Source organism: Betta splendens, chromosome 24, assembly GCF_900634795.4.
Source record: "Betta splendens chromosome 24, fBetSpl5.4, whole genome shotgun sequence".
Lineage (NCBI taxonomy): Eukaryota > Metazoa > Chordata > Actinopteri > Anabantiformes > Osphronemidae > Betta > Betta splendens.
Window position 1 is genome coordinate 12,354,110 of NC_040901.2, and position 26,063 is coordinate 12,380,172.

The 26,063-nt window shown below is 46.8% G+C and overlaps 1 protein-coding gene and 2 long non-coding RNA genes across 8 annotated transcripts in view; 2 read left to right on the forward strand and 1 right to left on the reverse strand.

The window, feature by feature from the left end:
* Nucleotides 1-26,063, forward strand: part of LOC121202009 (uncharacterized) — a 56,529-nt gene that overhangs the window by 22,812 nt on the left and 7,654 nt on the right. For 2 of the 4 annotated variants that reach the window (XR_005897321.2, XR_005897318.2), the window contains exons 3-4: nt 506-586; nt 14,279-14,381. This is a non-coding gene — a long non-coding RNA (uncharacterized LOC121202009). Of the gene's footprint in view, nt 1-505; nt 587-14,278; nt 14,808-24,923; nt 25,941-26,063 lie in introns of those variants that run through there. The other 2 variants (XR_005897320.2, XR_005897314.2) reach the window with 2 other exon arrangements.
* On the reverse strand, nt 12,125-21,651 carry tfap2b (transcription factor AP-2 beta). 3 transcript variants are annotated; one of them, XM_029140932.3, is made up of 7 exons: nt 21,492-21,651; nt 19,106-19,567; nt 18,024-18,078; nt 17,023-17,242; nt 16,815-16,933; nt 16,008-16,149; nt 12,125-13,195 (listed from the first exon to the last, which is right to left on the reverse strand). In XM_029140932.3, exons 1-7 carry the CDS (start codon nt 21,537-21,539, stop codon nt 12,907-12,909), a joined length of 1,335 nt encoding a protein of 444 aa, XP_028996765.1. In that variant the 5' UTR covers nt 21,540-21,651; the 3' UTR covers nt 12,125-12,906. The 3 variants fall into 3 exon arrangements, with proteins under 3 accessions (XP_028996765.1, XP_028996766.1, XP_055362360.1); XM_029140933.3 differs by lacking the exon at nt 21,492-21,651 and adding an exon at nt 19,838-21,473; XM_055506385.1 differs by lacking the exon at nt 16,008-16,149.
* On the forward strand, nt 16,323-18,538 carry LOC129603701 (uncharacterized). Its single transcript, XR_008693865.1, has 3 exons — nt 16,323-16,868; nt 16,942-17,255; nt 18,039-18,538. It is a non-coding gene; the product is annotated as an uncharacterized LOC129603701 (long non-coding RNA).

The window sequence follows — 26,063 nt, forward strand, 5'->3', positions numbered from 1 at the left end:
GAACCCCAAAACTCTAAATTCAGTGTGTGTGTTGTCGTAGGGAGGTGTGTGTGTGTGGGGGGGGTTAAACACAGCTATATTCTGTAGATAACAGGATTAGCTGGGAAGCGGATAATAAGTTAGCATTTCCTCCCCGCGGCGCTCTCTCCTCTCTCCTCTCTCTAATCCTGCAGCTTTGATGTCCCTGCTCCCATCAGGTATCTGGGCTGCTCTGGCCCCAGGGCCCCGGGGCCTCCAAATGCTGTGTGTGTGTGTGTGTGTGTGTGTGTGTGTGTGTGTGTGTGTGTGTGTGTGTGTGTGTGTGTGTGTGTGTGTGTGTGTGTGTGTGTGTGTGTGTGTGTGTGTGTGTGTGTGTGTGTGTGTGTGTGTGTGTGTGTGTGTGTGTGTTCAGTGTCCTCATTAGTTCTGCCTGTTTACTAAAGTTGGCTCCTTGGGATGAAATGTGCTGGGCAGCCGTTCTGCCAGAGATCTGCTCACTATTTACTACTCTCCCTCTCTTTTGCAGGGTGTGACCCCACAGAACGCTGATGAGACATCTTACTGTGGCCAGAGAACATCTAAAGACCAGGAATACAGTTACAGCAGGGTAAAAATACTTTTCTTAAATCTTTTTAGGATCTGACATCACTGCAGCCTTCACTATTAGCAATTATGATTTTTAACTGTAGGCTCTGTTGATCTACTCCCCACTTTTAAATGACACGAGGAAGCATCGCATTATGTCCCCACCAGAAAAATGACAGCACTTGTGATTTGAGGACAGAGAGGAAGGCGGTGTTTTTCCCTTCTCTGTTTACATTTAGGAACAAATGTTGACATGAAGGTTAAAGAGGGAGACTCTGCTGGATCAGTGGCCTGCAGGACATGGGTTTGACACTGAAGGTCACAGTTTGTTTATTGGGTTCTTTTGAAAGCTACAGTATTTTGGAATATTTCATGGCAATATTACAAATGATGTCAGACTCTCCATTAATGGCATCAGTAAAGAATACTTTTCCTTTGTTTTACAGTTGTTACAGTGTTTTTATTTTTTGTAACGTGATTATCTGACAAGCACTGAATGCAGTAGAGGTTTTTAGCTCTGGTTGTACTTGAAGCTAAAGTTTGGAATGAGAGAGGCTTTCTGTACGTTTTGGTGGTGTTTGCATGTTCTCATACGGCCTGCGTCGCCTTGCTCTGGACGCTCTACAGGTGTGAATGGTTTCCTGTTTGTATGTGAGCCCTGCGATAGGCTGGGACGTACATCATGATCCAATGCAGCAGAGGCACTGAAGACATAGGCAGGACGTCTGCTTAAAGTAACTCTAGCCTTATTGCTGCATGGCCAATGTTTAGATCTGGGGAAATGGCCTCTACTGACTGGGACGTCGCCTGTCCAGCAGATGATGATAATGGCTCATCTGTCCACCTATTGCTCACTCACTCATCACACTCAATAGCAAATCTTACAAAGCTTTATCTGAAACATCAGCAGACCAGGTGCAGGGTCCCATGCTGCTGCCAGGCTGTTTACAAAGTGCTGGATCCTCCTGCATGTGTGTCTGTCTGTGTGAGAGCGTGTGTGTTCGGTGGGAGGGGAGAAATTGAGTCTAGAAGTGTGTGAGTCTAATTAAAACGATGAAAATAATTACTGATACAGGCTGACAGACAGCCTCGCCCTCAGACATCCTCAGTAATTAGTTAATTAACCAAACGCAAATTAGCAGCAAGAATTAGTCAGCCAGGCTTAACGGAGAAGATGGTGAGCCCTCCTCTCGCTTTCTGCTTTGCTACTCTCTGCTCCGCCTTTGCTATCAGAGCGTGTGTGTGTGCGCTTGCAATGCTACACTGTTTTTAAAAAGTTAGAAATAGGGCACATCTGCCTTATTACACTTTATCACTATTTTGCATGACACAGTCGTAACGTAGTATGTAATATTTTTATGCCTCAGTCAATTCATTCAAATTAAAAAGTGATTTCAGGATAATGAGGCAGTAATTTTCTCAGTTTTGCCTAAAAAAATGGGATACATGGAGAGAATGTTTGCATCTGTTCCTCTGCAAATCCCTTAAGCTTAATAAATGATAATTTAAATAACTACTTAAATTATTCTTTCCTCAAACTTGGAGCTGAAATTCAACCGTAAAGTCATCAAGGACGTAGTACACATAGCAGGTGCATGACACATTTCATTGCACTGAAACACGGTCCAATCATACATGGTCCAAGCGAGGTTGTGCCGTAGTTCCCCTGAAGCCCTGCAGGTCATAAGAATAACCCCTCGGATCTACCACGCTGGAGTCAAAATGATTACGTGAGCAGGGATGAATATTCGCCCACTGTTGGCTCCAGCGGGCGAGTTGAGGCTCAGCGCTGAAGGCTCCGGGTATTCCTCTTGTTAACACTGATTTCAACTCGCCTGTGGCTCATTTTGGAGAAGATCTGAGAGAAAACAATGCTGCACAACAAGCCTCAGTCCTGACTCTGTGCAGCCTTGAATATATAGTTGAAGAGTACGTCCAGTACTTTACATGATGTAAAGCTGAAGCAGAAACTATTGGCTGTAATACACATTGTCTATGTTAGTTGGGTTGCCTGGTTTCATTTCTTGACTTGGTCGCCTCCTGCTTCAGGACATTCACACAAATTGAACTGTTTGTTTTGTGTTTTCAAAGGTTTACCTCTTAGAATCCAACCTTGGAGCTAAGCACCATAGACTAGTGTGGAGCTCAGGCAGCATTGAGAAATCAACACTCTTCATCATCTATTCATAGGTGTGCCAGCGTTAAAGAGCTTCAAATGCAAAAACAACAAATGCTGTTTTTTTTTTTTTTAATGTTTGACAGAAACTAGTGAGTGAGACCAACATCCAGATTTTACAGAATAATGTCAAATACAGTTAAATGTCGAATCTGTCTCGGTCACATTATATATTTAATTTCTAAGTTAATAAATGGTAATTAGTGTATATTTTAAAGACATAGCCACACGTATTTTGATGATATGAAACAAATAAGTGTTTTACAATCAGACACATTCTGATTGTAGGTAATGTTTGTATTGCAGCTATAAGCTCAATACTAAGCCTCCAAAATAAAGCATGAAGTGCACATGCACCTTGCCAGCAAGCATACACGCGTGGTGTAAAGATGGAGCACGGACACACAGATGGAACAGATAAAGGCTTTTCACTGTTTCACTGAGCTCGCAAGCACATTCAATGGGATGTGCATCATTGTGTGAGCTGTCTTGCTTGCGTGTAGCTGGAGGCTAAAGGAGCCATGTGCACATTCAGGTCAAAGTTGTCAATCAAGCAAAATCTGTGTGTGTGTGTGTGTGTGTGTGTGTGTGTGTGTGTGTGTGTGTGTGTGTGTGTGTGTGTGTGTGTGTGTGTGTGTGTGTGTGTGTGTGTGTGTGTGTGTGTGTGTGTGTGTGTGTGTGTGTGTGTGTGTGTGTGTGTGTGTGTGTGTGTGTGTGTGTGTGTGTGTGTGTGTGTGTGTGTGTTCTGACATAAGAGCAACCACAAACTAGCTATAGCTGCAGCCATAAGGAAAGTTACTTCTTTGTCCGTTGCTCTGCAGCACGTTCACAGTCCCTGAGGTTAAGACAGTAAAGTTTATTTACGCAGCGTTGATCCACGTGAGTCCTTCAACTAACGGAATCACATTCGATCTCCACCCTAAAGCCTTGTGTGCGTTTGTCACAGTTCTGTTGTAATAAAATAAAGTCTAGATCTTAGCTTACATGCTATTGTACATTTCACATCCAACGTGCAGCTTGTTTTTGTCAACCCCACTATTCCCAACTCTGCTGTCACACGTGTACGAGCGTCGCTTAGTAAAACCGCTTTAAAAGTCTGTAAACAGCACAGTTCCCATCCGCTAAGCAGCCAGCAGCCACGGAGCTGGCACAGTGGGATTCAAACTTTTTCTCCAGGGACCCGCACTGGAAGCTCATCTACTCAAAACACAACACCACAACCATAAAATAATAAATTTTGACAGGAGCTAAAAATATGAGAAACAACCTCCGGGGACTGTTTGTCAATATTTTTTCTGAACAGGATGAAAATGATTTAGTTTTTCTCAAGTTTAACTTTCAGTGTAGTTCTTCAAGAGAAATTCCACCCGGTGCTGCATTATGTCACTTAGGGTCAAAGGATGTGGTCAAGACCTCAAGTTTATAAAGGTATGATGTCCTTGACAATTGAAATATTGTGCTAAATTCAATATTGATTCTGCAAATAATTAATTCCTAGCCCATAATAGCAAATATTTATTTCCTATACAGGAATGTTTAGGCAACTAAAAGCTTGTTGTAGGAGACTGTAGTAATCAGGTCTCTGCGCTGCACGTCGTCCCCTCATTCTCCAAACCCTTACGGGTCAAAACCAGGCATCAGCCGCAGTTCATTGTCAACAGTGAGACTTAGCTCCTCAGATCTTCCCAAATAACCTCACACAGCACAGGTGGCAGCTGCATGAGCCAATCAAGCTCCAACACGACAGTATGTTGGATCAGCTTGGTTCAACTCTAAACTAAAGCACACATACATTTATGTTTCATTCACATAAGAGGGTTTTTTGCCCTTTATGAAGGGGAGGTCAAGGCTGGTCTTAAAGGTGAGACGAGTCTGTCTCCAGAACTTTCATGAAGAGCTTTGTGAAAAAGGAGAGCATTTGTTTTGCAGATTTTACAGGGAGCCACTGAAGAGAAGCTAATGTACTGTAGGAGTTTATCTTCACTCAGTGGGAATCCGCGCACTGCTTGTTCGGCACATGCAACGGAATTTTCATCTAAATTGTCTGTTTGCCTTTGTTTGAGGCGTTTTGTTGATTTTGCGAGCATTTAAATATCTTTAAATCGATCTAACTGGAGGCAGCTTCTTAGTCCAAATCTCTCATTTAGACATGAGTGTTTTCTGCCCCTACTCTTAAACGTTGAGGAGAAATTTAAGACGCTTCCAATGAAATATTTACCGCGCACACGTGTCTAGAAAAGCAGGCTAATGTGAAGAAGCCTGTTCGGCTGATTGCTAACTGGCATCTTTGTTTCCACTGGCTTCCACTGACTTTGCCCTGATGTCAGGGATATGACATGACCTGCAGGCATCTGTTCTCCTTCCCTGGAAGCTTCACATCCACACACACAGACACTCATCACAGGCATCACACACACACCCTCCCCACACCCCTGTCTTGTGGTGTTTCTCGGGTGCCCACGCCCGCGCCTCCTGTAGACCAGTGTATGTTCTGTTTATGGTCAGTGACATGCACAAGCACTGTGGGGCCTAACTGAATGTGAGCACTGTCAGAAAACATTAGAGCTGTGTGTGTGTGTGTGTGTGTGTGTGTGTGTGTGTGTGTGTGTGTGTGTGTGTGTGTGTGTGTGTGTGTGTGTGTGTGTGTGTGTGTGTGTGCTAGTTGACTGGTGGGTAGACACCAGTACAGATGGGGGCTTCAGATGTGATGAGCGTCATGGCCGGGCCTCCTCCTGTCCTCTTGCTTCAGCATCAAGCATCGCCCGGCCAGCGCCGTCCAAACTGGGCCGAGCAGCCTGTCGGCCACACCCAGCACCCCCTTTGTCCCCGCGTCCCTCATTCAGGCTTGGTTCAGCTGGTATCGCTAATCGAGTTCCGTGGTCTGATCTGTTCATTTGTGATTCAGATGGTCTTGATATATAATATTTTTGTATGAGTTTACTTGCTGTTGAGACTGTTGATCCATGTTCAAACAACTACACACGTGTTTGATTCCTTTTTTTTATTTCAGTTTATCACCACTGTATAATGTCCTATAGATACGATAATCACAATGATAATTGTCTTAGCATGAAGAACAGAACTTTTACAAGGGCTGGTTTGGCTCTGTCTGAATCTAGTAAACGCATTTACCAACTCTAACTAATAACTAGATATTTTCTTGGCCCAACCTGAAGATTAATATCAGATCGCGTGTGTTATGACTGTCATATTTGAGCTGATGGTTATATCCATCCACCCAGCCTGAACAGAGGCACACACGAAGTCAGATGTACAGGTGCAGCACACACACACACACACACACACACACACACACACACACACACACACACACACACACACACACACACACACACACACACACACACACACACACACACACACACACACACACACATTCTCCCACACACGCTGTTAGACGTGTTATGAGGGTGGGCTGGATGCTGTGGGGTGGATGCTTGGTTCATGGCCTTGCTCACTCGATCAGACTAGGCATTTTGTTCAGACACTGAACAGAGACCTCCATCGCCCTGAGGGGATCTTCCTCTCTCTCCGACTGTCTCTCTCACTTTGTGGGCCAAAGCAGATTTTCTATTATATCTTTGAAAATGAACAGACAATGCAGTTTGTCAGTTTTTCCCCTCATCATCCTCATCTATAAAACAGCATTTTATCTTTTTCCAGCTTGTTCGTATCTTTAATCACACCTCGGTGTGCGGCACATTTACATCACGATGACTGTGGTGTTTTCCCGTTGACCAGATGTGATTACAAGATCAAAATGAGAATATAAAACAAGGTTAATCTGGACAATATCCTAGCTGCAGAAATGGCTTCATTACGGCTGGGACAGTGGGTCGAGGAAAAAGCTGATGGTTTCACTTCATGGCTTAACACCGTTTATTTACATTTGTATATTCAGCATTTTGTTCACTGCAGCTCAGATCTGCAGTGGTTTGTTACTTGTCTTAAGGTGATGTTCTGATGTCACAGCTTTGGTCGTGGGGCAAAGATCTCTCTTCCCCTCTGACCTGTGGGTGAAGGTGAAGCGCCGTGGACGCACTGATGTGAAAAGTGGCCTGTGTGGAACTCGGAGGTGCCACGGGTTAGAACCAAAGATGTGTAGTTGTGACACAGTGACAGAACTATAAATCCACGATTGGTGGTGATTGGAGGTTTTGTACAACTGAAACAGCCTGAATCCTATAAGCTGCAGACTGTAGCTTCAGATTTCACATCCTCACATTAGCAAAGAAATGCTTCCAGCTGATGGAGTCCACCTCCATGTTTGTTTGGCCCTTAAGGTTCGACCATGCGTGTGCGCGCGTGCGTGTAGTGGGCACTGGGCTTAAGATGACTGTAAACACACAGGTTGATTCTGCCGCTTAAGAGTTTGAACCAGTTCATTAAACCAGCGTAAGTAGGGTAAGTGAGTAAGTAATGTTAGTTGCCTAAACACACGCAATGGAGACGTGTGACGGTGGCTGTGTGTTGGCTGTTGTTTCGTGTCTGGATGTGACGTCCCTGCTTTCATTCCACGGGTCAGACCTGTCTGACTGTATGTTTGTAAGTGCTCTGACCTGAGCGTGCCTCCAACAATAAACGGAGCTAATAACAACAGGCTGCCTCTGGAGTGTGTGTGCGTGCGTGCGTGCGTGCGTGCGTGCGTGCGTGCGTGCGTGCGTGCGTGCGTGCGTGCGTGCGTGCGTGCGTGCGTGCGTGCGTGTTGGGGTTCGCTTGGTCGACAAGGAGTTAATAAAACACGCGCCAGCGAGCTGGGGTTCGTGTACGGTAGAAATCCTCCCTCCTACACCTCCTCACCTACACTACGAATTCTAACCTTATACCGATTTTCCATAGCTGCTTTGCTTTGTCCCAAACCTGGATTGAAACTGAAGCCGTACCTCCTTCACACGGACGATGAATCCATGAACAAGCTTCAGCTAATCGCTAATGTCAGTGCTAATGTGTGCAGCCGTGTAGGAGGTGGTGCATTTAAAGATCAGCTCTAACAAGCACAGCGTTCACACAATGTGATGCTGGTACAAAGTATTCCTTCACAATAAAACAGATTTGCACATTACAACAGTGAGAATCAAGTTTTCTGGCACATGCAACCAGGTTGCTAGCGCTGTTAGCTTTCATTTCTTTGTATTGTATTGTAGCTGCTGTATTCCTGTTTGCATGCAGGTGTCTGTTAAGTGGCAGGAGCGTATTCTCCTCTGTGTGACCTTGACCCGTCTGAAGAAGCATCTCTGCCTCAGCAGCAGCGGTGTCACTTCAGTTCAGCATCTCCAGCTGAACCTTAAGGGAGCCGGGCTGCCCGTGTCCCTGCCCACACGTCCACCAAGCCCCCCCCCCCCCCGACCTGAGCCACCAGCAAACGCACATCCACGCGCTGTCTGTCCGTCACGCGCCCTGATAAACGTGCTCTCTATCGACAGCAGCAGACAGTGCCCCGGCCCGGTTCGGCTCGGCCCGGCCCAGACCAGCCGGGTCCTTGGCTGCTGACGAAGCCCAGACTCAGCACCGCGCGCCCGCAGACATGGGGGCGCACGCTGGCCCCCAGCCACTCCCAGTCAGCTCCACATATGTCACGCGTTAATGACATCACCCGCCCAACGCGGACACTTAAGGGCGCCGGGAAATGGAGTGGTTTCTCCTTGGAAGCGCCGTCTTATCCTTTCACTGCGGCGGTCGGAGGCACCACTTGAAGGCTTTAACCTTTTGCTTTGCTGCAGGTCTCTTATCAGGTCTCCGGTCGCCTTTCTCCACCTTCTCCAGCTGCACACTGACATTTTGAGAAGAAATGTGAAACACAATGTACTTAATTTCTTGTACAAATCAAATATGTCATTATATTTTCTACATGTTTTTCTTCCTGTGAAGTAATGAATGTTTGTCGCCTTGAGGCTTCCTCCGTTAATTAATTAAGTGAAGTAGACTGAAAAGAGGATGTACAAGTCATTATTCTAGTGTCTGAGTTCAGATTCGACTGTTTCACGGGAAACTGGTTTTGTTTTGTTTTTGCGGGGACAGAAGCCAAAAACGGGAGCGCACCAGCCCAAACCGCATCCACGGCTCTAATCCTGATCCCATTAGTGGACCCGCCGGTGAGGGCGGCGAACAGCGCCCGGCGCCGCTGCTCGCTGTGCAGACAGGAAGCGGCGCAGCAGCTTTTGTCAGACTCGTTCAGGTCGGCCTGTGTGTGTGTGTGTGTGTGTGTGTGTGTGTGTGTGTGTGTGTGTGTGTGTGTGTGTGTGTGTGTGTGTGTGTGTGTGTGTGTGTGTGTGTGTGTGTGTGTGTGTGTGTGTGTGTGTGTGTGTGTGTGTGTGTGTGTGTGTGTGTGTGTGTGTGTGTGGGAGCTCTGCCTTTCATATCGATCACGGCCGTGCCAACTGTTTGTTTTTCCTTTTTTCTTTGCTTATAATGAACTCTGGGCCCTCGGTGAGGCCCCGGCGGAGCTTCGCTCCGTGCTAAAGGGCTTTTTGTGAGACGGTGTCACGCTCCCTCGTTCCGGCGAGGCTTCTCGTTTCTTATTATTCATGGCTCTCACCCCGTTTGTTGAGAAAGCCGGGATCAAACAGGCCGATTTGCCACGCCTGACACCCACTGCTGAGAGTGTGTGTTTTGTGTGTGTGCGCGGATGGGTGTGTGTGTGTGAACTCGGCTCAGGCTCAGTAATGACAGGATTTGTTAAACAGTAAATTAATGAATAATGAAATATCCAGCACGCGCCTGCTTTGCCTGCAGCTCACTGCCCCGAGCAGGAATTACTCCCAACCGGCACTCAGCTGTCTGTATGCTGGATAACCTGTGTGTGTGCGCGTGTGCGTGTGTGTGTGTGTTGGATAAGCATTTTTACAGCCCATTGCGTGACAGAATGCTGAGGGGCTTTGCTGATGGGGTCCTGTCCCCCCACTTCCTGCTAAAACTGGAGACGTGAGACCGGGCGTCGGTGCCGCTCTCACATTTCTCATCTATCATACATTGTCATTGTCCTTGTGAGCTCAGTCCGTGCTTATAACTCAATTACCTCCCAGTGGTCCTCTCATTAAAGTAACACCCTGTGACATTTTCATATAAATAAATGTTGCTTCCCACAATCACCAATTCATCAAACGGGTGATTCATACCGTGATGGGCCGGCGTGCGCTGCACAGGAAGTGGAGGTTTTAGCGAGGTCAGCAGGAGTGTCCTTCGACCTGCACAGACTCCCACAGGTGCTGGAACGAGCCACAACCAGAGAACGTGTATGCGCTTTAAACCATGGCTTTCATTATTGTTTCGTTAAACAATTACAACAAGCAAATGGCTCTGATGAAGAGCGTTAATGGTTACAGTCAAGCTAATCCTACATTACTTTAAAGTATGAATTTCCAATAATCTAAGCATTTATTTTGTATTTTTTTTCTGCCAGTCCTTTTAATTTGCAACATCTTTTGTCAAAAAGCAACTCCTTTAACATAGAACGCAATTAAAAGGTAAAGAAATTTTCAGCCCATCAAAACAAGACTATTATTTAATGAAATTAAATTGTGCCGACGACTCAATTGCAGCTAGGCCTGAGTCTCCGTAAACAGAAGAGAGGGTGTGCAGTGACTCAGGCACTGGTTTTACTCAGTGAGGCCATGATTCTCCTTCTAATAGCAGTGATGCAGTGTTTTATGAGGAATGTCCTGTGTCTTTAAATTGTTTACTGTCCACTCACTTAGGTGGACACACTCTTAAGAATATTTTTGTTTGCTTCTGAGTTTTAAACAGAAATGCTGTAATATAGTAGAGTATTTTTAATAGTCTATCGTAGATTGGTGGTGTTACTGCCTCTTAGTTCACCGGGCTGCGCCTCTGGGTGCTCACAGCAGGGGTTCCCGCCTTCTCGTCTGTTCTAAAGTGAAATTAAACCCCCGGTGAACGGGAACTAATGAGTTAAGACGCAGCTTTCTCCCGGTGTTGGCCGTTTTCTCCCGCCTCTGCTTGTTTACGGTTGCAGCCAACCTGTCGTTGTTGTAGCCGCTGATGCTCAGCAGCTTCTTCTCTTTGTTGAGCGGGAACCGCTCGCGGACATGCGGGTGCTGAACTCTGCACCTGCGTCACGCGGTGTTCCGCTCCAGCGGTCACCCTGCGCCCGCGGGACACGCGCGCGCATTCTCGCTAGCTTCCTATTTTCTTTCTATCCGCCTCTCCTTCTCATTAAGCTTTCTTTCTCCGTCTCTCCCCATTCCTCGGTGTCTCGCGCGCTCAGCCGTCATTAGCGCACCGGTAGTGGATCCTCACTGCAGAAACGGGCCCGCGAGGCACGACTCTACTCCCCGTGCGCACGTGCGAGGGAGAGGAGCCTCTCTGAGATCGGGGGCCTCACCGGCTGCGGAATACACAGCCAATTATCTCCCTGGAATAGGTCTGACTCCGTGAACCGTGTGTGCACCGCTACACTGCAGAATAATACTAATATCACGTTTGGAGACAAAATACGGCTCATACTTCCTTTAACGTTTGATAGCCGTAGAAATAAAAATAGTCCACTAAAGTAAAAGTACAAAAATATCTGCTCAATAAATTCTAAAAGAAACTAAAACAAATTTGTTTTACATAATTGCTCATTCAATCAAAATTAAGATAACAATTATTGATCCATTGTCGTGTTCATCGCTTATTTTAATGGCCTTATCTAATCATTTTAATTTGAAAGAATTGACATGCTGCTGAGTTGTTTGTGAATCTCACACCAGGGTTCGTTTAAAACATGGCAATGCTGTATTTTGTTAAATCTGAATATTACTCTGAAGTTATCAAATAAATGAGGTTAAACGTTTAACACTACAAATTTACCAAATGTAAAATATTTACTGGCAGAAATCTTTTTGTTTGTACAGTAAATACCTGCAATGTGTTTTTGCATCACTGCTCCTTAAAAGCCCAAACAGTCAGCATTAAAACTAACTTAATCATTATGAAGTATAAAAACCTTGTTTTTGACTAAACCATTACTAAAGTAAAAAAAAACATTTATTAAAACGCAATGTTATACTGTTATATGTTAATATCCACCAGTGATTTGAGTTATTGTAAAGTTTTTCTTTTGTTTTTACAGACACTTGGCAGCAGTGGAACAAGTAGCATTAAATGTGGATGATTAGCAGCGACGTCTGTGTTTTCAACTTTGTTCATGATTGAAGGTGGAAAAGACCCAACACTTGTATTTCACTTTGCACAAAGCTCCATCTTTTTTAAATCCCTCACTACACCTACTGTAAAGGTGTTCATACTTATAAACGATGACGAAAGCCCTCGTGCTACTTAGCGTATCCCACCTTTTTATAATTCAAACAAATTAAAATGAATAGATGTTCCTGAGAAAAGGCGCAGGCCGCACACCTCGCGTAATAAAACACATGGTTTATTATCAGTGTGATAGAAACGAAATCACTGGACAATTAGAAGCATGTCTACCCATCATCAGCACCATGACAACAGCTCTATAAGAACAGAAAAACACTGGATGAGTCCCATCCCCCCTGCCGGCTCACAAATGTCAAATCACAGATAAATAGGCAGACTCCAAAATAGCTGGTGCACCTATTTACACAACCATTCATTTAAATTAATATAAATAAATATTTACACACATAAGTTAACACCTCCCCTCCTCATACTTGTATTAAATAACCAGACAGACCTGATTCACAGATAAGATGCTCATCAACCAAACGTTTGTACCCACAATGCTTTTTCTGTTAAGACAAACACACACGTTCGTTCACACACACACACACACACACACACACACACACACACACACACACACACACACACACACACACACACACACACACACACACACACACACACACACACACACACACACACACACACACACGGTGTTTGTTGGCCGTGTACAGCATCTCAGTCTCACAGGATGCAGGCAGGGGGAGCGAAATGGATGTAACACAGTAACCAGCATGTCCTCGGGGGAATGAAAAGAACGTAACACAGATGAGAAATCCCTCTGTGGCCCCAGACGCCGGCCGATGGGTGTCTTCCTCCTCTTCGTCCCCACCTCAGCCTCGCTCTCGGCAGGTCAGTGGTGTAAAGCTAGAAGTAACTGCCTCCTGCTCGGCCCTCCATCACTCCCCCGCCCCGCCCCACCCCGTTCTTCCCCAGCTTCATTTCCGCTGCTTCTCCTCTTTGTCGCCGGCCTTGCCGCCGTCCCCGTGCCGGTTGTTGGGAGGGTTGTTGAGAAACATCTTGTCAAGTCCTTTGAGAGCCTCTGTGAGGTAGTTCTGGAGGGCGGTGAGCGCGGCGCAGATGGCGGGCGAGCCGAAGCCGTGTGTGATGAAGGAGAAATGGGAGAGGCAGCTCTGGATGCCGGGCTCCAGGATGGGGGTAGGCCTGGAGTTACCGAGGGGAGTCCTGTCCTGGGCCAGCAGGTCTGTGAACTCCTTACAGAGCTGTCTGCGGGGGAGAGGAACGACACGTCAGTGTGGCTGAAAACAGAGGAATATGAGATCCCGCCAAGAGCAAAATGCACCACACGGTTCTATGCTTTCAGGACCACCAGCACTTCAGATGCAAAGTAAGCATGAAGAATATATTGTAGCAATCTGAATGGTAGTGGACGTTAGCAACATAAGCTAGCTCTAAGCTGATGCTATGGATCAGTCCTCTGTCTGCTCTTCACCACGCTTTAAAAGCAGCTAAGCTCACTGATCAAGCTACACTCATTTCAAGTCTAAAATACTGTAGGTTAAAAGGGGTTCACGTGAGTCTGACATCGTGGGAAACGGCAGCAAGTTTTAAACATCTCTCCAAAAAAGGCAAAAAGTTCCACAGCGCAGCTTCAACAGGACGGCTGTGTGGCATCAGCAGCGGTGATGGGGTGATGGAACACTGTGTGTGTGCGTGTGTGTGTGTGTGTGCGTGTGTGTGCGTGTGTGTGTGTGTGTGCGCGCTTGCGTGTGTGTGTGTGTGTGTGTGCTTGCGTGTGTGTGTGTGTGTGTGCGCGTACGCGTGCGGCAGGCGCTAAAGTGGTGCCACATCACGGTTTGTAATGCAGAGCGAAAGCAGACAATGTGTGACAGCTGTGTTCCTGCCAGGATGGAGCCGGGCCCTGAGACGGCGCCGCTCACACCCAGACTGATGTAATTCTTGCAGCGAGCGCAGCGGCTCCTGAAGGCAACATGATCCAACCTCACCTATTCATGCAGGAAATGATTCGCCGGCACCTGTGATCTTAAGCGCAGCACACTGGTGTAATCATGACATTTAAGGTGTTAAACAAGGATGGTGAAAACCGCCGGTGCTGTGCTGAAACCGCTGCACTGAACGCACAGCATGAGCAGCTCACTGGACTTTCTTTGTACTTTTACAAGAACCTCAGCTTCTGCCAATGCAAAGACTGATTTATGGCAAATGCATAAGATTTATATGCAGGTTTCTCCCAAAAAGTTTTTTTTTTAAACTTCCGTAAGTGATTTTTTTCTTATTGTGTGACGGCGGTGTCGTGTTTGTTTCATGACGTATTTCCTCTTTTTCCAGGATTCTGTTTGTTAAACATCCAGAACCGGTCCGAGCATGACGCCATCAGCTGCTACAGTGAAGCTACGTCTGGACAGAGTGGATGCACGGTCAGAGCTAAAGGGTGAGTTTTCCGGTCGGGTTCAACATCCATAAACTGGGATGTGGTTTTGAAGAAAGTTGGGAAGGCTAGTGTAAACTATAGCACAGATATCGGACCACACCTCTAATCCTCGTCATATGTTGATGCTTGACAAATAGTCCAATAAACAAACAATGACAAGGCTAATTCCACATATCTCATCACTGTACAAACCCTAATGTAAAACCAGGCCAGAAGCGGTGCTACAGTTTGAGACCTTCGCATCAGGAGCAAATATTTATTCGTTAATGACTATTTTGTGAACCCGGAAAATTCTGCTTTAAAAGAGAAAATCACCTCTTCCTATCGTTCTCCTTATTAAATTTCAGCATAGGGTTTTTTTAGGCTCACATTTCATATTCAAGAGACCCCGTCTTTCTCTTCCTTCTTTCGCTTAGATTCATGCTTGCAAGCCCCACGCGCACAACACACACACACACACACACACACACACGATGTGAAGCGGCCCTAGGGCAGAGCTTCAGTAAATGAGTGACAGGCTGTGCAGGCCGGGCCCAGCTGGGGTCGGGGGAGTGGAGGGGAGTAGAGAGGAGAAGCCGCCACCCGGGGCTACACTCAGGGCCCTGGCTGTTGTTTTCTGACGACTTGAAACACTTCACTGCTAAATAATGAATTTCTAACAGGCAGCACCGACACACAGTATTGGAACAGGTCTGAATCCAGGCATCGAGCACAGCGAGCGCGCTGACAGGCCCATGAACACACACACACACACACACACACACCAGCAGATGGTTGGTGCAGTGCAGGCCAGCAGACTGCGTGAAGGCCTTTGTGACTGGACTGGACCTGGTCCTGGACCTGCACTGGACTGCACGTGAACGGGAAGAAGTTCTGTGTTGGTTGCTACTCGTTCCAGTGATGCATGTGTTCAGGTCCACATCACATGCTGCTCCGTGGCTAAAGAGAATCATAAAAGGATCGGTTCCACATTGAAAGGTCCATAAACGTGGATCATTAGAAGTAACTTCATGAGGACCAGTAATACGATCACTCCTAAGAGGGAGCAGAGGTCAAACATACACATGCAGCATCTGAGCTCATGTTTTATGATGTCTGGACCTTTGAAGCATCACGTAACGGCCGTTGAGCTAAAGGTTACTGCTGTGAAGTGATGGGACGGAGTTGTGCGTCTCTCGTCTAACTTTGCACATGACATGCTTGCATTTAATTAACAGAGCAACGTTTTTGTGTGTCTGAGCTCCTTTGTCACACGTTGGATCCAGAATGGGCTCAATGGGCTGGTTGTGTGTGAGGAGGAGTAAAACAGAGGGTGCATGTGGTAAATAAAGACCTCTGCAGCATCAGGGTGGAAGTGAAACATCTGCATCTCTGTTGTTGATGCTACACTGTTCCCTTCCTGCTGTTCATCTGTTCATCCTGACAGTTTTTTACTGTCATGACCTTTGTACTATTTTATTTCACTGAATAGCGTAATCGTGGTTTTAAACGATTCCCTCTCCCGTTCTCCGCCGCATTCCCTTTACGCTGCACTGTAGACATGCGTTTTATATATATTAGATGACAGATTCCACCTATAAAGGCGATGAGGGAGCGGGATCTAATCAAATGGTCCATCACACTCACTTTGTCGCCAGCAGCATGTTTTTCCGCGTGTGCAGCTCGTTGGGGTCCGCGTGCTGCCGGTTGAGGTACTCGCTCACGGCTTTGGTGGGAAACTCCGTCTCGCAGATGTAACCGAAATCCCGGGCCAGGTGGACGGCTTCACCTGGAGGCAAGGTGTGTGGACAGTCAGCGAGGGCGGAGCATCCGCTACAGCACACGTTAGACTGCTTCCGCTTGCCTTGCTCAGTTTGGCTGTTGTTTATTTTATGTTTATTTAAAACAGTGGTACGAACTTTGTAAACAAAAAACTATTTTTTTAAATTTACAATTAAATAAATAATATTAAAAGGCCAATAAAGATTGTTGTTTACAAAATTTAGCATAAATTAAACAAAAATGAAAATAATGTTAATAAAAATTAAATATATAATATTTATTTACAAACCAAGATTATAGAGAGAATCTGAGAAACTTGAACAAAAATTCAGCTTCTACGTCTAAAAAAAAGGCCCAAACTTCGTCTTTAATTTGTATCGTAATTATCCACAACTTTATTTATCCACTTATGTGTTTTCCTGTAGGTGCATTTTTTTTATGAATCGTACCATCTTATAAATATCGAGACATTATCTCAGCTGTAAGGTCATGACCTTTGTTGTCATAGCAGTGAGTAGTGTTTTATGCTTTGATTCGAATTTTTGCACGAGATGTTCCGTGTAATTGTTTAAGATAAGCCGCATTTCCGGGTGAATGGTTTTAAGGGCACGAGGTGTTTGTTTTAAAAAGTGAACATATTTTCTGCACATATAACATGAAATAATTATTCACCTTCGACCAGAGACGTTAGTAACGTGACGTTGGCGGCTTTGCGTCTTCCAGCAGGTAAATTCAGTCCAATCTTCTCCAGCTTTTCTCGCAGACATTTCCCACCGTTTTTGGACTTCGCTCTGCGCAGAATAGAAACGGAGGCTCGTGACGTGATTGAAGAACAGCGGCTGCAAACAGCACGAGCGCGCGGCTGCGGCCGCCGTCCTACCTTCTCAACACGCCCCCCAACAAGGAGGCGTTGAGGCACTCGGGCGGGGACAGTCTCCTCTGCACCTCCCCTACGGTCACTTTGTACTTGGACGTGGAGCTGAGCAGCGACAGGCGGCCCGGTACCGAGCAGAACACCTCGTTGATGTTGACGGTCACGCCGCCGATCAGCCCGTCCTTGCCGAGCATCAGGGAGCCCATGTTCTTGGGCGGCATGGGAACTGGAAGAGGAAGGTCAGAGAGGCTGAGCTGCAGAACTTTGTTCGCGCGCGCCGCGGAGGGCGGCCCCGGCCTAATGAAGCGCCCACGCGCCGGGCATTTGCTGTTAGTTAATGTCGCGCGACATTCTCATTACACTATTATCGATTGTTGATTGGCTCGTGCTCCCAAATCGCATTAACCACCTCCCCGTCTTTCCTCCACGGCCGGTTTAACTCCCACCAGCATCATAGGATGCTCCTTCATCCCGCTAATGCGCGCGTTAATGGTGTAAAAAATAATAAAAGGAGCAGCCAGCCAGCCGCGTGCGTGCGTGCGTGCGTGCGTGCGTGCGTGCGTGCGTAGGGGCCAGCGAGCTGCTGCTGCTGCTTTTTTTGATGGCTCCGCGGGGGATAATACCGCAGATTAGCTCTAAACGAGCTCACGAGATCTCGGTGAGCGGTGCCATTTATTACATCAGCGCCTTAAATGCCCCGCGGGGAGCTCAGTCACTCAACGTCCCGTAACTAAATCACGGCACATCATCAGAGCGGCCGCCTGTCAGCGACACACTGCCTGCCAGTCAATATACAGGGATCGTTAACCCGGTTCAGACTCGGGACGCAGCAGCGAACATGGATCCAGCCTGGACCCATGCGGTGCCCGGCGTAGGAAAGGAAATAAAGGAAAGGCGGCGACACGTCCTCTAGAGTGTGGCAGTAATTGATAGTTGATAATTACCGTTGCAGATGTATGATTTTCTGTCATTTTATCTGTACTTGTATTGACAGTGTGTGTTTGTACCTTTCTTAATTACAGATTGATCCAGGATGTTCGTTCCGTTCGTGTCTTCAATGGTCTGTTAAAACACAATTAAATACATATAATTATGGTCAGATTTATGCAGATCATATTAATATTGTGACAATGCAATAACCATAATGAGCATCTGTTTATATTATTTTTCAACGTCACCATAAATAAATCTACAGAATTAATTCTAGTTGCAACCGCATAGAAATAATCGTCGTTAGTTGTTTTGTATCCACGTGTTAATCACATCTAGTTCTTTATTATCATGGATTGTCGTGAAGAATCCAGTCTTTCACATTTTTAGCCTCTGTCTTTAATCCCTTTCATCAAATAACTCCCTTTTTAAATAATCCCAAATGTCATCGACGAATCACTCCACTTTAAAAAGGGGAACGCAAAGAATATTTGTTCAAACACAATTCTTTGGGGTTAATAAATGTATGACTCAAACACGAAAACCAGAAATGAGAATGTGTTGTTGAGGTTAAATGGCAAGTAAATCGTGATGGTTGTGCCTGGAGGGAAAACGAGGAAACGACGAAATCCTACATAACGGAATACAATTATTAGTTCTATCTCTGTGCGTCTGCTTTGTAAATTTAGCACCTCACATCGGTCGGTCAGCCAAGAAATAATAATAATAATAATAGTAAAACAATGTTTTTTTTATATTAAAATTTATTTATTTAAAGGACCTGTTAAGGTAAATTCCCACATTTGTACACAAGCACCTCGTGGTGGTTTCAGGCTGTTCAGCTGTGGGACGTTTGGGTTCAGGCCACAGCTGAGCTGAGCCCTGAGGGGCCGCTCCGGGTTCACTGGCCTTTACAGTGGAGGCTCACGAGGCAAACGTCAGTGTTACTGACGCCGTGTCACCAGTTGTATATTTAGACAATACCACTGAAAATAGAAGCTGGGAAACGTGCCTTAATTATTTGTCTTGAACTTAGAAATAATTAAATATAATTCCCTGATCAGATGCTGATCTGTAAATTCTGTGTTGGTGTAAACTCGTGTCTGACATGGTTTCACTGATAACGCCAGAAATCACCACCGCTGGACCCTTGTCTCACCTGAACGTCCTCCATGCCGTGCAGCCCGTGCAGCAGCCCGTCCCCCATCCCGGGATCCAGTCCCGGGTGCGCGGAGTGCAGCAGCACGTCGGGCCGCCGCACTCCGCCGTAGTCCCGCCGTGGGTCCAGTCCGGACAGCTGGGGCAGCGAGGCCCGCGGCTGCGCCAGCAGCGCCGAGCTCTCCATCCGCTCCGCGGCCGCGTCCTGCCGCTGCCGCGCGCCCCATGCGCCCTGCTGGCTCTGGTGCAGGGAGTTCAGCGAGTACGGGTCGCTGACGTGCGAGTACGGGTCCTGGCTCTGGTAGTGAGCGAGCGGCTGGTACGGCGGAGGGAAGTACGGAGGCTGGAAGTCCGACGACGGCGCGTGAGACAGCGGCGGCGCGCTGGAGTAAGGTCCTGCGTGCGAGACGGAGCCCAGCTGCGACAGGCGCGAGCTGTGGCTCGAGACGCCGTCATGGCGGTCCTTGAAGGGGCGCAGAGGACAGAAAAATCAGCTGTGTGCACAATTAGATCCACATATGAGGAAATGGGGCGCGTGGAGGCCCAGCACCATGATGCGTGTGTTAGTGATGTGGCCAGAGCAGCGTAACTGGCATGGAGTCTCCTGAACAAAAAGCACACAAGAGCCTGGAGGTGAAACGTTACAGCCTGATTTAAAGCGTCTCACAGCAAATAACTACGGATTCTCCGTCTGCACAAACAATACGCCAAAATACGAGTGACGGGAACTCACCGCACTGGAGTAGGGATGAACTAACATCTGTAAAAGCTCCGGTGTCCCGAGCGGCTCGCAGTCAAAGCGCAGCAAAGAGAGGCTTTTTGAAGGTGCGCCGAACTAATTCCAGGTAAAAGCAGCGCGCTCGTATCCGGTCCACAGCTCCACGCAGAACCTTCCTCCGCTCTGAGTGTGAGCACCGAGCACCGCCTCTACCCCCGGTTTACGGTGTAATTGTTATTCATGACTGAGACTTACAGGAATATTAATGTGCGCGAGGCAGGGGACTGGCGACACACGGAGCGTGAAGCCTCTCGCGCAACCGTGAGTGACGTTGAAATTCCGTGGAGAGCCGGAACGACGCACGAACCGCAGGAGTCAGAAAAGGGACTCTGTCGAGCAGGTTAAAGCGAGCAGGTCGTCCACGACCACGAGGGACCCCCCGTCACGTCAGGTGTGCGCTCTGGGCCCTTTAGAAGCGGCTTCAGACGCTGGCTGTGCTGAAGCGCACTGGGTCGAACGTGACGCTAAGTGCACCGGGTCAGAGGTTCTGTTCGCACTGGGCGCGCGCTGCCTCTGCGCCAGCGCGAGAAGCGTCCATTTACTTTTACGCACAGAGTCGCGCGCCACTCCACTCACGCAGACGTGGTCCGTGGCGTCCAGCGAGCCCACTCAGCATTCCCACAGTGGGAAAGGTCGGCTCCCGTTGCGTTGCAGCTGCCTTTTTGTTGCCTTCAACGCGCACGAGACACTACAGGGCGCGTGAAGAGCTCGTGTGAACGGTGTCACGAGTCAGAGGAAGCGATTAAAGCCCCTTTCGCCCTCTTGATGACTTGTTTAACGACGCCCGTCCTCGCGCCGTGGGAGAAAAGCCATGTGCGGCACGAGACAAGGGCTCCCCATCGAGCGGGACCGAGGGGCCTCGCGAGCTGCTCTTTTCTTCGCGTGCTTTGTGCTCGAGCCCATTCAGCGCGCGCCGACCCGGGGCCGCCCTTCGCCCTCGCGCACGACGGCATTCCTCCCTCTGCTTCTCCCTCAACGTCTCCTTTATAAGAAATTGTCGTTCTGGGATCAAAGCCAAATGATTTACATAGTTGTGGTGCCCCCTCACCCTGATGTGACCCACAGTTAGTTTTCATTTTACGATTTCATTTTACAAAGCTAAAATAAAACATTTCATTATTTTCAAAAGATTTGCTTGTTGGCTTGTTTAGAGCTATTTTAGAGATTTTTACACAGCATAAATTAATTTTAAAGTTATAAGTTAGGTTTATTATAAGAAAGAATTAGTTTAAAAAATACCTAATTATATTCTAAAGAAACCACATGGATAAATATTTAAAGCTTTAAAATACTGGAGCAAGATAAAATTGTATAAATATAAAAATTAGACCCAATTCAATTGTAATTTACAATAAATCTCAGGCAGCCACAAACACAACACATTAAAAATGACAAAAAAATAATCTAAAAGGACTTGACGTGAGCCAAATTCTGCCTGAACGTTACTCTGATGTGGTCAAATTTCACAGCCACCACATCACCAGATGAAGAGGCCTGAAGCCTCCTGCAAAAGCCCCAGTCCCCCACAACGCCCAGCACTTCATTCCCCCAGACCCACGTCTAAGAGGTCACTTTCCCCACAACACAAACAGCTGCACGGTGACATTACCTCATAAATATCTTCATACTTGACATTCTCTACTAGTTTCCACAGCATGGTCGCTTCTCTGGTGTCGGTAAACCGAATGCAGCCAAGTGAGGAAGGGACGTCTCAACTCTCTCTCTCCCCCTCTCTCTTTCTTTCTCTCCCCCGCTCGCTCGCTCGCTCGCTCTCTCTCTCTCCGCCCTCTGTAAAGTCAGGCTGCAGGCTTTGTGAATGGGGAACCCCTGTGAAGGCTGTAGGGCGGGTTGACAGCAGCAGGCAGCATCACGAGGAGCAACAATTAAATACTGCAAACACAAAATTAAAATCACAGCTTTGGGAAATAATTTAGTGTGTGTAATAAAAATAACATCTACGAGACAGAGCGCTGAACAGGCAGATATTGTAAACAAGGGAAGCTTTATGTTTTCCTGTTGGATGTCATCCACCAGATGTGAAGTCACAGCTGACACTCGTCCCTTTAATTGTCACATGTCCAGATTGTTTTAGTTTGTCTGGACAGAATTGGTAATTGTGTTTTTGTGACACAACGGACTGCAGCAGCTTCTACATTTACGCATTTCCAGGCCTAAACCTTTAACATGCCCTCACAGAAGGATGGAGAGAGCAGCCTAACGTTATCAGAGGACGGCTCAAACCCACAGCTCACAGCAATCGGCCCAGTCAACAGTAACATGACATCACACAGTGTGGCAGGTTTTTAGGTGTGTGTTGGCAGCGATCAGCTGCTGCTGCTGCAGCGTCACCCTATGAACTGGATGCAACAGCAGCTCAGGCACAATCTCACAGCTGGTGACCAACTTTGACTAGTGATGAGTCAAGATTTGTTTCCAGAGGCTGAGATCCAGTCGTCGTAGGAAAATGTGGGTAAACACTTTATTTGACAGTGTTGTAAATTGTGTATGAATGCAAATAATTGTTCTTTGATATACCTTATTTTATTGCCCATTGCTTACGTACACATTTGGAATCCTAATAATTATTTTTTTACTATTTTACTTATTAAATCTATGAGGGGTAAAAACGTTTGTTTGGAAATATTTATTACAATATAATGTCCTGCTCATTTTATTTCAGATGCAATCTTTTGAAATAGTTTTATGATCTGCACATTCTTTATTTCCACTTCTGTGAACTGATGGCAGGTAAATGAAGAGCTTGGACATATAGAACACATAGAAGTCGCATGTAGATGCCTGTAAATCTGATGAACAGGATCCACGCCTTCTGACAACTGTCACATTGTTTTGCAGGCGCTTTGAGCCGCTGAGGACGAACACGTGCAAATAGCTCCACCTAGTGTCACGAAGGCTCACGTGCAGGCCCTTCAAATCACTGGCATCAACGTGGTGTGTTCAGGTTCAAACACAGACATGTGTAAGAGGCCTAATCCACACGTGTGTTTGTTGTGGCTGTTGGATGGAGCACCTTTTGGTTGTACATCCGCCACTCGTTTGAGGTTTAAAGTGCTGCCTCTCTCCTGTGCGTCTGTGGCTGCAGGCCGCTCTGCTTGCGCCGCATGCCTGTACGCTCCCTCTGACATCATTAGAACCCTTTGATGGCTGCATGCGTTGAAAACACACACCACGCCACTGAGCAGACCAGACATGAATGTTTAAGGAGCGCGGCTGTCGCCACGTTCCCTGGACCGACCCGCTGCCAAGGAGCCCCCCCCCCCCCCCCCCCCCCCCCCCTCTCGTCCCCCGCTTCCCCTCACACACACATGGCAGCGCATATGACTGTCAGCGATGACAGATGTCCTGACAGCCTGGACGTCTGCAGGCATGGCTGTGGATGCTGTCCTGCAGCGCTTTGAAGCATGATGTATCAGCATACATTACACACATGTCACACTAATGCTGCTCTATCTGCTCTCTGTCTTCTCTTTGCGACCTCCTATAAATGAGACACATTTGTCTTCCTTTTAGCCGGATTTCGGTCAGATTGAGGCCAAAGACTGTTTTGTTTCCTTTTGGTTTCATGGCAGGGTTCACATCATGGCCTGTTACTGTATCATAGGAGTGTGCTGCTATGTACTGTGAATCATGCACAGTAGCATATTAATCAACATTTCACCTTACGAAACCAGTTTTATTGTAGTTTCAAGATGGTTTTGTACACTTCTGCACCTTTCAGCTGATCTTCATTAGCTTCTCGTGTGTTTAATGCCTGTGGAGCTTAATGCATAGTGGACTTATGGTTTTGAATTATTTACGAATAGCATCGTTTCTTATTTGTGCCAAATCATGGGACTGCAATTGTGCACGTCCAAGCTGCAGTTCAGCATCTGGCCTCTAGGTCGCACTGCAGCACCACGCAACAGAGAGGAAGCGGCGAAGCAAGGTAGTAACATTGGAGACCTGAGTTCAGCTTTGATTTGCTAAACGACTGGCATTAACTCTGTTAAGCCTCTAAACGGACCCGTTCAGGCAGATGTCGGCAGCAAATGTCTGTAAGGTCTGCATTTTATAAACGCCGCGTTAATGGCGTGAGCGACGGCCGAGCTCCACTCAGTGTTTCCATCCCAGGATTTTGCAATCAGTGACAATACTAAGCACCATATAACTGCAGATTCGCCAGCCATTACCTGCATCTTCCACATGCACTCGGTAATGCAAACAGAAGCAGAGTCAGAGTGATCGTCGGCAGGCACAGAGCAGGCTGTTCCTTTAGGTTTGAGTGCTTTGCAGTAGCTCCAGTGGTTTGTGTGTGTGTGTGTGTGTGTGTGTGTGTGTTGTGGAGAAAAGGCCACAAGTGTTCCTGCGAGTGAATGGGATCAGGACAGAGGAGGAAGAGGTTTTATCAGAGGCGCGGAGGAGGAGGAAGAGGAGGAGGGTTATAGCTTCAGAAGAAAGAGAGACTGGAGAGATGGGGCTTAGAAGTTAGCAGAGTTTGGTATTCGTGACTGTGGGGCTCAGTCGGCAGCAGCTACAGTCCCACTGAGACGCCGGGCTGTTTAATGGCAGCGCTTCTTGCTGCATGGATCTATGGTGGAAGATGTACATTTGCAAGGATGTTTCTGAAGGCTGAAGCCTTGTGTTTATGAATACGTGATATTCATAAATATACTGAGTGTATTAATCACCACGTAAACAATATTCCAGGACCGACTCAAGGCTGCTGAAATGTTCTTAACGTGGTGCATTGCATTGTAATGTAATCAATAGGCTGCGTGAATAATGCATGGCCTCGCCCGTCACATTATGCATTGCTTATGATTCATTCTTCTCCATTTGTCAGTTTACAGAAACTCCAACGGACTCAATGTATCGATTTAATTTCCCAGCTCATTTTGATCAAGCGGCTTATTATTCTGATGTGGGGTCAGCTGGGATGTCTTTCACAGGAATCACATGTTTATCATGCAAGTAATACAAACAAAAAGTGGGATTGAAATATTTGTGTGTGTGTGTGTGTGTGTGTGTGTGTGTGTTACAGTATGGAAACCCGTGTGTGCTTGTGCTCGTAGCCTCCAGTGAGATGCAGCGAGCATCAAAGAGCTGATTTAGGGAAGCTGCTTCATTTCATCCACGTCATTGTGCTACATCTTCATATGCAGCGGTTCAGATACAGCAGGATTACTGATCATTACGGTTCCTCCAAGATGTGAGTGGAGTTCTACAAAAACACTTAAAATGATTCAAAGAAGCACCAAGTCTTTGCATTTCTGTCGTATTTAAAATGCTTGATTGGTTTAAATTAGCCTTGGAGGGTGTCCCTAATAAAGTGGCCCATGAGATACGCTGCTCGCCAACTAGGTGTCAACATCTGTATCACTCTGCTGGTTTCATCACGTCGCCCTGTGTTAAAGCTCAACGTTTGTGACAAACAAGGAGGTTTGTTTGTAGCTAATGTGATTCTGGATCAAAGGTCTTTTTTATGCACGAGCTGCATAAAATATACACACAAGTGTTCATTACTGTAAAAGTACCATTAAAAAGCAAAATATGGCTGCAAGTCTGTGATCACTGATCAATGATTTAACGGTATCTTTAATGAATAGTCAAGTTAAAGTCACCAACTAAACATTGTTTTCAGGCAGCAGCTACAACCCAAAGCTCCGGCTCGACTTTGCGTCGCGTTATAAAACATTGAGCGCGTGTGTGCGTTTGCGGGTGCAACCATCTGTCAAACACGCGAGTCTGGGAATACGCCGCTCTCCTGCACCTGTGTCGCTTCCTTCCTCTGCACCGCGCTCTCTTCCTCCATGACGGCTCCACCTGAGGCTCGGCCGCGCGTCACTGTAAACGCGCGTCTGGTTGTGTGGAATACTAAAGAGTAAACAGAAGCCACGCAGCGTGGATGGCTGCTCCGCCGCCATATTTAAAAAATATAAATAAGCAGCAAACGTGACAGAAGTCAGTCAGACTAAAGGCAAACACACGCTGACGCGCACAAAGGAAGCGTTTGAACGCGTCTGTAGGTTGAGTCTTCTCCCACAACATTAGAGAGAGTCTGACTTTATCATCCTCGCACCCTGAACTCGTATGGATAATTCACACGCGCTGCCTTTGATCCACGCCGCCTCTCTTTAGTCTCTCCTTGCTCCGCGGTGTGTATATATGTTTGTGTGTGGCG

Bases quoted from the DNA above. Each gene is read 5' to 3' on its own strand.
- tfap2b (XM_029140932.3), bottom strand. From the start codon at position 21,539: ATGCTGTGGAAACTAGTAGAGAATGTCAAGTATGAAGATATTTATGAG. The intron at 17,243-18,023 runs GTACAAACACAC...TTCCTCTTCCAG, and splicing joins TCAATCTGTAATTAAGAAAG to TTCCCATGCCGCCCAAGAAC. The intron at 13,196-16,007 runs GTGAGTGTGATG...TCTCCCCCGCAG, and splicing joins AACATGCTGCTGGCGACAAA to ACAGCTCTGTAAGGAGTTCA.